The sequence below is a fragment of the Pleuronectes platessa genome, chromosome 10 (assembly GCF_947347685.1).
Source record: "Pleuronectes platessa chromosome 10, fPlePla1.1, whole genome shotgun sequence".
Classification (NCBI taxonomy): Eukaryota; Metazoa; Chordata; class Actinopteri; order Pleuronectiformes; family Pleuronectidae; genus Pleuronectes; species Pleuronectes platessa.
In genome coordinates this window covers 14501406-14514484 of record NC_070635.1, presented here as the reverse complement: position 1 = coordinate 14514484, position 13079 = coordinate 14501406, and the positions used below count along the sequence as shown (strand labels likewise).

The window sequence follows — 13079 nt, the reverse complement described above, 5'->3', positions numbered from 1 at the left end:
GGGACAAATTCAAAAACAAAGTATGGTACCCCCACACACACTATGGAGCCTTCCAATCCACTAACCTGGAGTAGGTGGGGGTCTATGACTCCAACACTCAGCCATAGCACAGGACGTTTTTGTTGTTTTTATGTCTCCATGGGGGCGGTTTGGTTTCCTCACATCCGCAGATGATTCAGTCCAGGGTTCATTTATTTATTGCGGGAGCTTTGGTGGGGCCTGGAAATAGGGGGGGGGGAGAAGACATCTCAACCCCTCTGTTGAAACGTCCTGATTGACACACGAGGCAGGAGAAGACAACGTAGTGACAGGTAGCACAGGTGAACATCCTGTCTGCTAGGGTGGACCTGTAAGGACCTGCCAGCAACGCCTCGGATGGAAAACAATGTTGCTGGGGTTCCTCTGATCGACTGTCTGCTCCACTGCCACCCAGCGTGACTCCTCTTTTCTATAATTCACCTTTAAAATGATTTGAGCCGGTCTAAACAGGCTTCCGGTATGAAACTAGAAATCTGTTCGTATGGAGACAGACAGGAGCAGAAAGGGTTCAGTGAGCAGGGGGGGGGGTAACCGGCCACCCAGAACTTCCTTGGCATTGCGGCCTCTGGGGCCTCCCGGCGGAAGGTGACAGATCCACGCTCTGTTGCCCACAGTTACAGTTTGTGGCTGTGGCATTTCCAGGGGATCCCTAGGGAACCCGAGGAGGGGCAATAACATCTAAAGGTTTATGGTATTACGAGCTGGAGTGTCGGGGAGCCGGGGCACGGCTGGTGTGATGCAGGATGTGTGTGACACAGAGTAAGTGGAAGGTTATCTTCTTGTTGCCCCTCAACAAACCTTCAGGAGCCTTATATGGAAGACAGGGACCGGGAATATGTGCAGGCTTGGGTGGACCCTGGTGACCTTTTTAATGTTTTGACCATTCTCGGAACTGGACATTTTTGCGGGGGTTGGATTCATGTCTGCCGACCCCACAGCACTTATCTCTCTGTGACCACTGTCGGAATTGACTCATTTATTTTCCTTGACCGACGGGTATATTAGACGCTCTAAATATTTGTGTTTCCAGTTCCAGTTCAAGTGTGAGTCACAGCAACCGCAGGTCGGAGGATGTTATGAATCAACGTTAAAAAAAAAGCGGTTTCAGACTTTTGTCAAAGTTGTGTCATCTCACAGTTATGATCAGAAGAGTATAAACATGCCCTGGTCTGCTGTTCAGAGCAGACTCATTACTCATCCATCCTGAAATGAGGCATTAACAAATCCCTTAATATTCTGTATATTGAATAAAGGATATGAATGATGAAAACTGTCTGCGGTTAGTGATCTTTGCCTGAGATTGACCCTTGATTGTTTGGGATGTCGGCCAGTAACTCCTCTGTTGTAACAGCTGTTGTAGAAATAAAACAGTAATAAAACATTATATTTTATGTACACACATATGATACTGATATCTACTAGCTGTGTATGCTAGAACTTGTAATTACAGGATTGACATTAAACTGCACAGTTTCCATGTTCCTTCATAATGACAAGAGATTCATTCTTTACTAAGACAACTTGTTTTTAAGAAAATCATCAAGTATTATTATTTTTAAAAGCAGATTAGATGATTGACAAATGGACAGTCTCCTGCCACAGCCTCACTATTGTCCTTGTGTGATTCCAGGTGATGGCTGTGGACACACGCTGCTGGGCACGGAGTCCGGCACCTTGGCCTCTCAGAACTATCCAGGCACCTACCCCAGTAACACTTTGTGTAAGTGGAGAATTCGAGTGCCAGAGGGCCGCACGCTGCAACTCTTGTTTGGGGATTTTGACGTGGAGAGAAGCCCGGGTTGCCGCAATGGCTCCCTCGTGATCACGGACAAAAATGGAACACCCTGGCTGGGTAAGTTTGTTCTCTGTGTTCAGGTTTTTATCCAAACAGCAGGTGTATTAGGCAAAACATCACAAATCTCCCGTGTACCCTCAGTCTTTTTTACATTCCGTGTCATATCTGTTACTCTCCTAGCCATGATTGTGGAATCCACACAGGGCATGCCATTCCATTGACACATTGACAGAGGAGGCAAGGCTCATTACGCAACAGACAAATGCACATTTTCAAACCAGGTGTATCAAGTCGTGTCTCGAGGGTATGCAGGTTGGAAGACTGAGAGATTCAGGAGGGATATTCTGTTTAACTACCTTTTGTGTTTATTATTGGATTCCAGCAATCCTGAGCATGTTTTCTAAGTGACAGTCCTCATGACTCTAACGTGCTATACAGTATTGTATAAATGGGATGAGATCATGAAAAAGTATTCTTTTATGCGTCATTGGATTTGTAAGTATTGTATACAGATTTCCTGCTGTTCAAACATCATTACTAAGAACTGGAAATACATGTGATTCTATTTGGAGAAACGTAGAGTGCTAACAGATAAGCAGCATTGGGGTTTGTGGGCTTTTAGAAATATGGCTTGTGGTTGTGCATGTTGCAGGTCCAGTGTGTGGGAAGCTTGATGAGCTGCAGAAGAACGTGACACTCGTAAGCAATGAAGTGATAATAAGCTTCATGTCAGGACCGCACCGCTCTGGTCGAGGGTTTCTGCTGTCCTACACCACAGACCAGTATTCAGGTATGAGAGTCATATGTGCACTCTGATGTAAAGCCATGCTAGTCTGCTACGTTAAACTATTTGTGTTGCTATGATGAGTATGTGAATGCTGTGTATTACCAGCTATGTGTCGTTATTGTCTTTGTGGAGCATAAGTCTTAAAAATGTGTAATTCTAGGTTTGAATTCGATTTCGAAAAAATCTTCTCATGAAAATGGTGCAGTTTTAACACAAGTGACTCAGTGAATAATTGTCCCTATGTATATGTGCACTTGTGCGACGATGTGTACACATGTGTGGTTGTGAGCGCATGAGTCACTGCTTATTGGCATTCATCCTCCATCACTATCTTTGCTCTGGCGTGTTTGTTCAGAAAGCAGGAGTCAGACTCCTTCTCTCAGGCTGAATGGAATGAGGCCTCGGGCTTCAGTCTGTTTCGTGGAGTGGCTCGATTTCTTTTTCACTCCCCCCCACCTCCCTCCTCTTCACCAGCCTGTTAACCACTGCAAGCCCCATCCCATTCTGTGTTTGTCGCCATAAGGCATCTCAATGCAGAAGGTTGTTGATTTAGAGGCTGTAAAGTCCACAGATGGACCATAACTTCCCTTATTCTTCCAGGGCAGCAACAGATTTAAATATGTTGGAACATCACTTTATCTGCGGTCTAAGCTACAAATGTAATCTTTAGATTCAATGACAAAATAAAACAAAGGTTAATGTTTATCCTGTTAAGTTTTATTTGTAGTTTAGTTTGACTGCTACTCTATATTTAGAGCTAGTTTCCTCTCCTCTGGATGAAGTATCCTGCCCTGCTCTGTATGTATCATAGTTTCCTGTTTTTACTGAGCTGTTTATGAAATCCGGCCATGTCTAGAACTAAGTCTGCGTTTAGACATACAAACCACTGTCTGTTAACTGTGATCACACTCGGCCATTTAGCTGTACTCGTGAACTGTGACAAAGTCACAGTAACAAAGGCCATAGTCACATCAACTGTGATGAGCGCTCATCCCCTGATTTAGCGCGCAGATCGTGCTCCACTGTCTCACACAGAATCTGTTTGTGTGTTGCTGAGTGAGTGGCAGGGGCAGTATTATGTAAGCCTGAGATACTGAGTCCCACTGCGTACTATTAGAGAAATGTTCAACTTCATTCTCAGGAGTGTTTGTGTTTAACATCTGTCTGTCTTCTTCTTTTTACAGATCTCATTTCTTGTTTAAAACGCGGATCTCATTTTAGCTCGCAACATTTGAGGTTAGCGGTTGACCTCTACGCTTTCTATAAAAGAAGTTTCAGTTTTAGTAGGACAGAGTTTCTCACAGTTCACACTTTATTCTGTTGTTTCTCAGCGTTTACTGCCCTGCTGGGTGCAAGAGTGTGGCAGGTGATGTGTGGGGGAACTCTGAACTTGGTTACAGAGATGTATGTACACTTCCTTTCTTTTGGCCAAGCTGATGTATATTTTAAGATAAGCGTGCATCTAAAAACCACATTCACCCTCTCTCACAGACCTCGGTGCTGTGCAAGTCCGCTGTCCACGCCGGAGCTACATCTGACACCATGGGGGGTCGTGTCACTGTGACTCGTGATAGAAGTCTCACCCTCTATGAATCCACATTTGCCAATGGAATCCTCTCTAAAACGTGTGTTTGCTGTTTTGGCAGTAAAGTCACAGACGCTGCCCGTTAGCTCCAAACTGGTTTACTGTATTTCTGAGTTGTTCTGACATTTTGCCTTTCCTCTTTTAAAGGGGATCATTATCTGAAAAGAAGCTGGTCTTCAGCCAAGGTATGATCCAGATGAGACATTTTCACCTCAGGTTTATACAATTTCCACGTATAGTATATTGACAACAAGCCATTTCAAGACATTTTCTGTTTTAGTTTAAAACAATCTTCAATAATCTTTAATTTCTTTCACTTGAGTACAAGAAATCTGCTATTTGATTTATTTTACTATAGTGCACAGGAATCTGAAATAACGATCAGCAGTAAAGTTGAAATGACTTGTAATCCAATGACTACTGTCACCATATATAGAAACAATAAGTTACACACTGAACCATTTCCATCCCTCCATCCTCTCCTCTGGTCTCTGCACAGAATGCAACAACATCCTACCGGTTTCTGGTCTTAATGCCTCCTCTGTCTGGAACAAAAATAGTCAAGAGCAAAAAAGGTTCTGGTCCTCCAGAAACATGGATTCCAGCCATGAGTTCCTACTCTGGACAGCAGAAAATAATGACGCCAACCCATGGGTGGAGCTGGAGCTGAGTGATAAAAGCACCATCACAGGTATTTTATAAATGTAAATATAAACTTAGTATTTGTGCGTGAAAGAGTGCTTATTTAATATTATTTTTAATAAAGTGTTAAAATGAAAAGTCTGGCAGAAATCCGTATTGTTTTGGGAATTTATTGACAATAGCAAAACGACAGAAAAAACCTGTTCTGCCCTTTAATTTCTACATCTTTTTTTCTTTATTATGTCAAACCATTTTCTTTTCCTAAATGTTGATCTATAACATGCTGTGTTCTGTTCCCTCAGGAATTATAACAATGGGATCCAATCTGTACTACACAGAATCCTACACTCTTCTTTTCAGTAGGGACAGAAGGAACTGGAAGCCTTACAAAGGTGTTCTCAGCAAAGATAAAAAGGTATATATTGCTGTGGATTGATGTTTACTTGCTGATTCTTCCTGAGTTTCTTACAGTCCTGAGCTTGTGTGGCAGCTGACTTTGTCCTACAGGCTGCACGCGGCTATTCTCTGTGAATAATTAACTCGGTTGTTATGGTTCCCAGGTGTTTCAGGCGTATACCGAGGGTCACCTCAGAGTTCTCAACAGCTTGTCTCCACCGGTGGTTGCTCGGTTCATTCGACTAGAGCCACGGAGCTGGCAAGGCAGAGCCTCAGCTCAGGTCCAGGTCCGGGGTTGTCCTGTCACAAAGCTCACACCAAGGTCCCGCTCACCTGGAGGTAGGCATAAGCCCCCAGTCTCACAATGTATCCAGAATAAACCTCATCTATTCAAGTGACTTGTTCAGCAGTTTAGTTTTTCTGACCGTAAGTTTTTTTGTGCTGCTGCCTGTCCGACAGAATCTCCGCCGATTAAAGTTAACACGGAAGCGCAGCACCCAGGCTCCTCTCCCACCACCACAGATGGCCCAGTTTTAGTGGAAACAAGACCCAGTATGAACCTTTATCTCCCTCTAATAAATCTATATGTGCACAATGATAATTAATAGCGATCTGTTTTGAGAAAGATACTTGTCACACAAATTAAAAAAAACTTAAAATGTCTTTTCTTCTGTCTTTCAACTCTTTGTACATTGCGATAAAGTGTGTCCTTCCTCATACTTAAACAACTGTTTACTCACTCTGACTCTTGTGCTCCAGCAGGCACCAGTCAGGCGGTAATAGTGGCGGTGGGAGTGGTCCTAGGGTTGATAATGTGCGGCAGTTGTTTGTTGGCTGGAGTCTGGTGGAAGAGAAGGTACCGTATTTCTGTTTTTACTTTAATATAATAATTTATTTGTACATTTGACACGGACTGTGATTAAAGTAGATTTTATAACACATACACTGTCCCTCTAAATAGATCAATCTGATGATATCCATGCCGAAGCTCAGTAAATGTTCAGTCTATGAAATGTGACGTTTGACCAAGAGTCCAAAACCCAAAGATATTTTGTTAACAAAATAGAATCAATTGTTCTGGCAATCAATTATAAATCAATAATTTCTTCTGTAACAATGATGCACTATTAGATGTAGCCCACAGAAAAGCTATCAAGTGTGTAAATTACTGAAACGTTTTGTGTCCTTCCTCTCCAAACAGAAAAAAAGAATCACAAATGAAGTACTCTTTACCTAAAAGTAAGTCAAGTGCTGTTATGATTTTCTTGTATTTGTTTAATCGCTTGCTAAAAAAGCCTCTGACTCTGTTTGTGTGTCAAGTAGGTTGTCAGAGTTTCCAGGCAAAGAGTCTCCCCTGCCCGCAATCTGAGCTTATCTCCTACCCTCTGGAGCGAAATGTCCATGACGCTCTACCTAGCCCTCCTCTCAACGGTGAGAATTCATAGACATGTTCTATAAATATGTACTTTCTTAAGAGAACAGGGGCCAAGTCAGTCTTTCAGGAAATACTATCAGCTGCTGCCTTTTGCCTTCCTTCCCTTACCCCATTCAAACAGTGTGGTTTCAGTGGTCAGTTTGAGGAGCTCATGCCAGGCCTGACAGGCAAACAGCTCTCTCCACGAGATGGCCATTCTTTCCCCCGGCTCAGCCCATCACCCAGTCACAGTATAAACATTCCTTTCTTTGGTCCACAGAGCCGCTCTGAAAGAGACCCTTTAATTGGAGCTCGATAAAGAGTGCTCAGCCTTCTCCCCACCACCTCCTCCACCAGTTACCCTCTCTGCCTCTCCCCTTCCCTTCTCCCAGTGAGGGGGCCCTTCACTGAAAGGTCCAGTGATAAACAGGACAGAGGGTCAATGCTAAGACAAAATATAGCTCTCACTAAAGCCGGTCTAATTTAAATAGTTCTGGTTCTAAGGCTCCCTGCGGGCCCTTGAGTAAGGTCCAGGCCTCCCACACCCCAGCCTCTTATGCTGGGGTGAAGAGTAGGGTCTGGTCTGACTGCTACACTGCCCCCCCTCCCCGTCCCTGTGATTAAAGGAAATGTTGGTGGCAAGGCTCTTCTTGCCAGGGCTCAACAGTGGCCTGGTATGAGACTGCTATTGAGTAGAAGAGAGGCACTTGCCAGAAACCGTAAGACACAAGTAAGCAATAGGAAGTGGTCCCCTTAGTGAAAGGACCATGCTATGGGGTGATGGTAATGGTTTCAGACCAATTTAAGCACATTTTTATCACAGTGACAGAGTATCAGTGGTGATGATAGTAGAATAGTTTAGTTGCTTAGCTAATTTTGAATATTGCAGGCGCATCTCACAGCTTTCTTCAGCAAAGAAGACTCTAACAGGTAGTGAAATACAGCAAGAATTTTAGCAAGTTAATCTTGATCTTTGAATTATATCACAGTATTTTTAAATATATATGTAAGCTAAAGACTAGACTTTTATCCCATTTTTTATTTGACAGTTACATTAGGTGACAAATGATTAATTATCAAGGTTCAGCCACAAAAGTAAGAAAGTGATCAATACACCGAGACATAAATGAAAATGATGGCTGGTAATATTTTGGTGATTGAGTCAAATATGGAGAAACTCACAGTAAAGGTCTGATTTCTTGTCGACAGATAGATGACAGTATCGATAGTGTTCTCCCCTCTGTCTGCCACATGCAGGCTGTACCTCCATCAGCGGGTTAGCTTCGCTTAGGGAACAAACTCTTCCTACAAAGCTTGTCAACAGTTTCATCAATATTAAACCTCAAGTATAAAAAGGAGAATTCACTGAGACCAGTAACTTTGTGCTTGAGCTTGAAAAGTGCTATAAAAATGAATTGTATTTTTATTAAATCCTCATTGAGTCTCCACTGGTGGCCTAGCAACAGTACAGCTGGTTGACCAAATACAAGTATTTAATGATATGTGTACATCTAATATTGGACTGGTTTTTTAATCTAATGTGAGGAGCACACTGGTGTTTGTTGTATCTCCCATGAATAGAAACTCAGTCTGACTCATTTGTATTCATCCATTCATTCTCTCCAGACTACGCAGAGCCCACTGCTGCAGCTATTGGACAGAAGGTTGGGTCGACGTTTAGACCCTCCACAGACGAGGGCTACACCACCCCCTTCCTCTTGAACCATTACGACACTCCTGGAAACCTGCCGGAGTACGCTGAGCCACTTCCCCCCGAACCCGAGTACGCCACCCCATTCGGCGATCAGCCCTCTGAGTCCAACCTGCCGACTCTGATGGGGAGGCTTCACAGCAATGCGCACGGACCTCCTGTGACAGGGCCACCGCCCACCACTAGTGCCAGGACAGCATCCAGCCACACTCAGTATGACTGCCCCTCACACAGAATGCTATCCAATGGTTACTGCACTCCTGCCCTACACAACAGCGGCCCGCGACCTGTCAGTGTGGTCTACGCCGAGCCAACCTCATGTGACTCATTATTGCAGAACCCCACATACGAGGAGCCTTTGTGAGCACAACTCGGCTCAGATACAGAGAACATAAAGACTCTCTTGAGCTAAACATGCAGTAGGACCAGAGGAGCACTTGTACTGATCTCAAGTGGACCTTGAGTTGTACATTGTGTCCAGAGGGTTCTAACGCTGACAGAGCTAAACTTCCAGTGAGGAGTCACTTTGGACGTCTTTGCATATGTGATGGAACAGAATTATCTGACACCCATGTGGACAGGTATTTCCTTCCAGGAAATATGTGTTTGTACTATGGAAATATCCCATGATGCACAAAGAAGATCCAGGTTCAGTTGTGTCTCAGAGATACTGTTTATTGTTGTCATGTGCTGCACTTTCAGAAAATACATACAGTAATGTATGGATCAGTCTGTTTAACAGGTTAATGCAAACAACTGAATGTTACTCGAACTCACCAAACCTTGTATTCACAAAGTGTCATTTCAACGTGTTTTGTAAAGAGGAAACATTTAAGAAGCACTTTAAATGGTTCACTGTAACGAAGTGGTTCAGATGTTGCTGTGATTTTAAATAACCACTAGGTGGCTCTCTTTGAATATCTAACAATAGTGGATTGTTGTCTTTAATCGGCAGGTTGTTGTTCCTCAGATAACCATCATCCATTTATAACGTACATTGTACAGTAACAAACAAATACTGGTTTCAAATATGCTTTAATACAGAAAGGCACAATAGGCAAGGTTACGACGTTATTGGGAGAGAGGACTTCAGATGTTATTTAAACTACTGCAGTTTCCTAGAGCAAGACTTGGACCAACTCCAGAGCTTTCATCACAACAACAAAAACTATACTAATACTAAAGGAGCCAGGGTGTGGCCTCTTCGTTGCTTATTCAACTTTGAACATTTTTCTCAGTGAGAAGCACAAATAAAGTAAATTAGCTATTTTCATATGAGATATAAAGGTCATAAACAGTTCAATAACATAATTTAATTCAACTGATACGACAAAAATATATGATATATATTTAAGATAAAAAATATTACTTTTCTGATTACAATGAGACCAGGTGGTAGAGACAGCCCTCCGTTCTATCTGAAACTGTTACTAAAGTGTTGTAATTCCTGGGGAATTTTGTGATTGTTTTTTGTGGCTCTAATAAAACAAGAAGAATACAGCTTCTTCCACTGCTGGATAAGGCACAATAAAACGACTGAAAACCGTTCAGACGTTGGCCTGGTGTGTGGGTGTGTTACTGCAGCATCGACTTTAAGCCAATAGCATGAAGCTACACACACACCTGATTATCTCACTAATAGAAAATCTAACAATGATCAATTAAAGGCTGAAGAACTATTAAGACTATTTTGCTTTGATAATTGGAACAAGTGCATATTATGTGTACAGAATCTCTCCTTGAAAACCTTTAAGGGGTGAAAAAAATTTTTAAGTCTATTCAGAGAAAACTTATTTTAAAGCCACATAGCTCAAAAAGAAGTAGTTCAATAACAAGAATATATATGTTCCACACAAATATTTTTTAAACACTTAAAAACTTTACATACTTTGGTGTTGTTGATGCCCCAACAACATTCATTTTAGGTATGTTCTGATATCGATACCAAAAATGGTAACTGTCGAAAATTGTTGTTTTAGGCTGATACGCAAAGTGGTATCATCTCTCATTGATTCACTCTCCCCCTTTACCCTGGACCTTCTCATTTGTGCTTAACTCTTTCCTCTGCTCCAACCCCCTCCTCCTCGTCTCTCCCCTCAGAGGAGTAGTGCTCCAGGGTCTGGTGTCTGTTCCTGGACGGGGCATCTTTAAAACGCAGGCCACAGTCTTCACATGTGTACAGAAGCCGCTCTCTGTTACTGCCTGGGTTTCTTGCTTCAGCAGCGGTCGACTCAGCAGATTCTCTGGAAGTCGCAGGTGGATGTGATTCACTATCCGTCCTGTTGGGTGCATTTTGGCCAACACTGGCCGGGGGCAAAGTCCTGGGATAACCCCGGCCTGCTGCCCCACCATGCGCTCCCCCAGCCCCAGCTTCACCTGCATTTTCGAACGCCAGGCCGTGGACTGTGCGGTAGTGGAAGCGGATCCCAGAGCGGTTGGAGAAGCTTTTCCCACAGAGGCTGCAGATGAAGGGCCTCTCTCCTGTGTGGATGCGGGTGTGAATCTTCAAAGCCCCCGACTGCGTGAAACATTTCCCACACTGGCTGCAGCGGTACGGCTTCTCTCCGGTGTGGGTCCTCTGGTGGGCCCGGACCCCAGCTAGATGGGGGAACCCCCTGCCGCAGAACCCGCAGGAATACGGCCTCTCCCCTGTGTGAATCCGCCTGTGGATCTTCAGAGCCCCTGATTGGCTAAAGCTCTTCCCGCAGTCGGAGCAGGTGTAGGGCCGGGCTCCGGTGTGCACGTTGAGATGGATGCGCAGGTTGCTGTGGGAGTTGAAGGCCCTGCCGCATTCCGTGCAGATGAAGCCCGACGGCTTGTGGGCGTGCTCGGAGCGCTGGTGCTGCAACAGCTGGGACGGTCGTGTAAAGGAGGCAGAGCAGTGCATGCAGGGGTGCAGCGACAGCAGCGGGGCGGCCGGCCTGCCTCTCTCCTCCCGCTGCTGTGTCGGCCTCTGCTGGTTGTGGAAGACCTGAGGGCAGGTGGGAAAGGAGCGCTGGCAGGAGAAGCAGGGAAAGGGACCAGACAGCTGCTGGGAGCTAGAGTGGGCAAGATGAGGGCAGGAAAAACAAGAGGTCAGAGGGCAGTGGTGGTGATGAAAATGATGATGGGCGTGGGTTTGGGAAAGCGGCGAATCTGAGCCGTCCTGGCTGCTTGGCGACTGACTGCACGGCTGGAGGCTGCGATGGCAGCACAGGCAGGGGAACACGGACAGACTGGACAAGGAGCTAGAGGACGCTCTGGATGGATGAGCCTCTGAGTTCTGGTTCGGGCCCTGGGTCCCTCTGTCTGCGTCCTCCCCCTGCAGCCGGCCCGACGTCCTGGTCCCTAACTCGGATGCGCCGCTGCTGCTGCTGCTTTGTCCGGTGGTGTCCGGGAGGCACACGCTGAGGTCTTTGGGGTGGCACACGGCGTCTGACCTCCCCATCGAAGACAGAGATTGTCTGGGTTTCAAGGTCTCAAAGGAAGGCGGGGACGTGGAGTAAGGGCAGCCAGGGCAGGTGCAGGCGTGATGCACACCTAAACATGAAGAAAACAAGACACTCAGTGAAAATATTCTTTGACAGAAAACGCCCTGAACAAACCGTTGCATGACCTCTGACCTTCTCTTCTGTCCCCGGCCTCTCCTTTCCTCTGAGGGGACCGAGGCTGGGTGTGTCGGCCGGCCTCTGCCTCCGTCTTGTCCAGCGCAGGTGGAGGATGTTGCAGAGGCTCGAGCGAAGCGGCTTTGAACCCCAGAGCCGCTCCAGCTCCTCCACTCATGCCCCAGGCTGCGTTTAGCACATCTGGCTGATCCTTGGAGGTGTTTCCAGATGTGATGAGCTCCCCAATGAACTGATGCATCTCCATCCAGGAGCATGGAGCATGCTGAAGCACAGACACGTGAGTTCAGCGACACAGAGACACGGTGTGTACAGATCACTGTGGGCCAACATTCGATTTAAAGATAAATTAATTAAAATTGTTAGCTTCTATCACAACAGACCACTGCTACACTTAGCTGACTCAAATAGCAGCGTCGCACACTTACAGTTTCGTGGCTCTTGTCTTTGTCCATGAATTCAAACCGCTGCTGCTGGCGACAGATAATCCTCACATCAACACGCTCAGTTATTCAGAAATGTGTTAAAAACCATGGAAGCGACACAAACACACATTTTTCACAACATGATTTCCTCTCTGCTGTAGCTTTAGTTTTTTCCCTTTCCTTAGCGTTTGCCGTGTCTGTGATTGGCTTACTCTGTTAGTCTTCCGGAATCATAACCAATCATCGCTCTTCACGGCGGGGTAGGGGAGGGTCTTCTTCTCACGAGAGTGGGAAGGTAAAAACAACGCTTCATGTTACATACGTCACCAAACGAACACGATAGTATTCCGGGGTTTATTATCAATCTTGTTATGGGAGATGTAGTTTTCTCTATTTCCCCCTTAAAAATATAAAATGCAGTCGAATAGTATGTTTAAAAATAAGATAAATTTGAAATAAACGTATTAAATCAAATGTTCAAAATTATTCACAGAAAAAAAGTGGGAAAGAATATACTATGCACAGTATTTCAATTGTTTTCGATTTTCCTGCAACATTGTTTACCCCATAAACAACAAAAGTGTTTTATGGACTCAAACACTTCACCCACCTATCCATCGGCATAATGGTGATTAGATAAAGATTGATTCTTCATTTTGGATGAACTATAACCGTAACCCTCT

The 13079-nt window shown here is 44.8% G+C and overlaps 2 protein-coding genes across 6 annotated transcripts in view; one reads left to right on the top strand and one right to left on the bottom strand.

Annotated features, from left to right (window-relative positions):
* Nucleotides 1–9926, top strand: part of si:dkey-34d22.1 (discoidin, CUB and LCCL domain-containing protein 1) — a 10650-nt gene extending 724 nt beyond the window's left edge. Inside the window, exons 2-15 of one of the 4 annotated variants that reach the window (XM_053432836.1) lie at nt 1670–1891; nt 2487–2624; nt 3806–3857; nt 3953–4025; nt 4113–4246; nt 4354–4391; nt 4706–4897; nt 5151–5263; nt 5409–5583; nt 5704–5796; nt 6007–6100; nt 6446–6483; nt 6565–6675; nt 8285–9926. In XM_053432836.1, coding sequence (XP_053288811.1) covers nt 1670–1891; nt 2487–2624; nt 3806–3857; nt 3953–4025; nt 4113–4246; nt 4354–4391; nt 4706–4897; nt 5151–5263; nt 5409–5583; nt 5704–5796; nt 6007–6100; nt 6446–6483; nt 6565–6675; nt 8285–8733 — 1922 coding nt within the window. In that variant the 3' untranslated portion in view covers nt 8734–9926. Of the gene's footprint in view, nt 1–1669; nt 1892–2014; nt 2625–3805; nt 3858–3952; nt 4026–4112; nt 4247–4353; nt 4392–4705; nt 4898–5150; nt 5264–5408; nt 5584–5703; nt 5797–6003; nt 6101–6445; nt 6484–6564; nt 6676–8284 lie in introns of those variants that run through there. The other 3 variants (XM_053432837.1, XM_053432835.1, XM_053432838.1) reach the window with 3 other exon arrangements.
* Nucleotides 9019–12608, bottom strand: si:ch211-79k12.2 (uncharacterized protein LOC568844 homolog). 2 transcript variants are annotated; one of them, XM_053432840.1, is made up of 3 exons: nt 12400–12608; nt 11972–12290; nt 9019–11888 (listed from the first exon to the last, which is right to left on the bottom strand). In XM_053432840.1, the coding sequence occupies exons 2-3, from the start codon at nt 12216–12218 to the stop codon at nt 10411–10413; spliced, it is 1725 nt and encodes a 574-aa protein (XP_053288815.1). In that variant the 5' UTR covers nt 12219–12290; nt 12400–12608; the 3' UTR covers nt 9019–10410. The 2 variants fall into 2 exon arrangements, with proteins under 2 accessions (XP_053288815.1, XP_053288814.1); XM_053432839.1 differs by having other exon boundaries at nt 11972–12236.
* Nucleotides 12609–13079: the final 471 nt, after the last annotated feature.

What these genes read in the sequence shown, in the direction of transcription:
- si:ch211-79k12.2 (XM_053432839.1), bottom strand. Translation starts at nt 12,426, where the DNA reads ATGGACAAAGACAAGAGCCACGAAACT. An exon ending in AAGACAAGAGCCACGAAACT is followed by an intron (nt 12,237 to 12,399) that starts GTAAGTGTGCGA and finishes TCTGTGCTTCAG; the next exon opens with CATGCTCCATGCTCCTGGAT. An exon ending in GGCCGGGGACAGAAGAGAAG is followed by an intron (nt 11,889 to 11,971) that starts GTCAGAGGTCAT and finishes CTTCATGTTTAG; the next exon opens with GTGTGCATCACGCCTGCACC.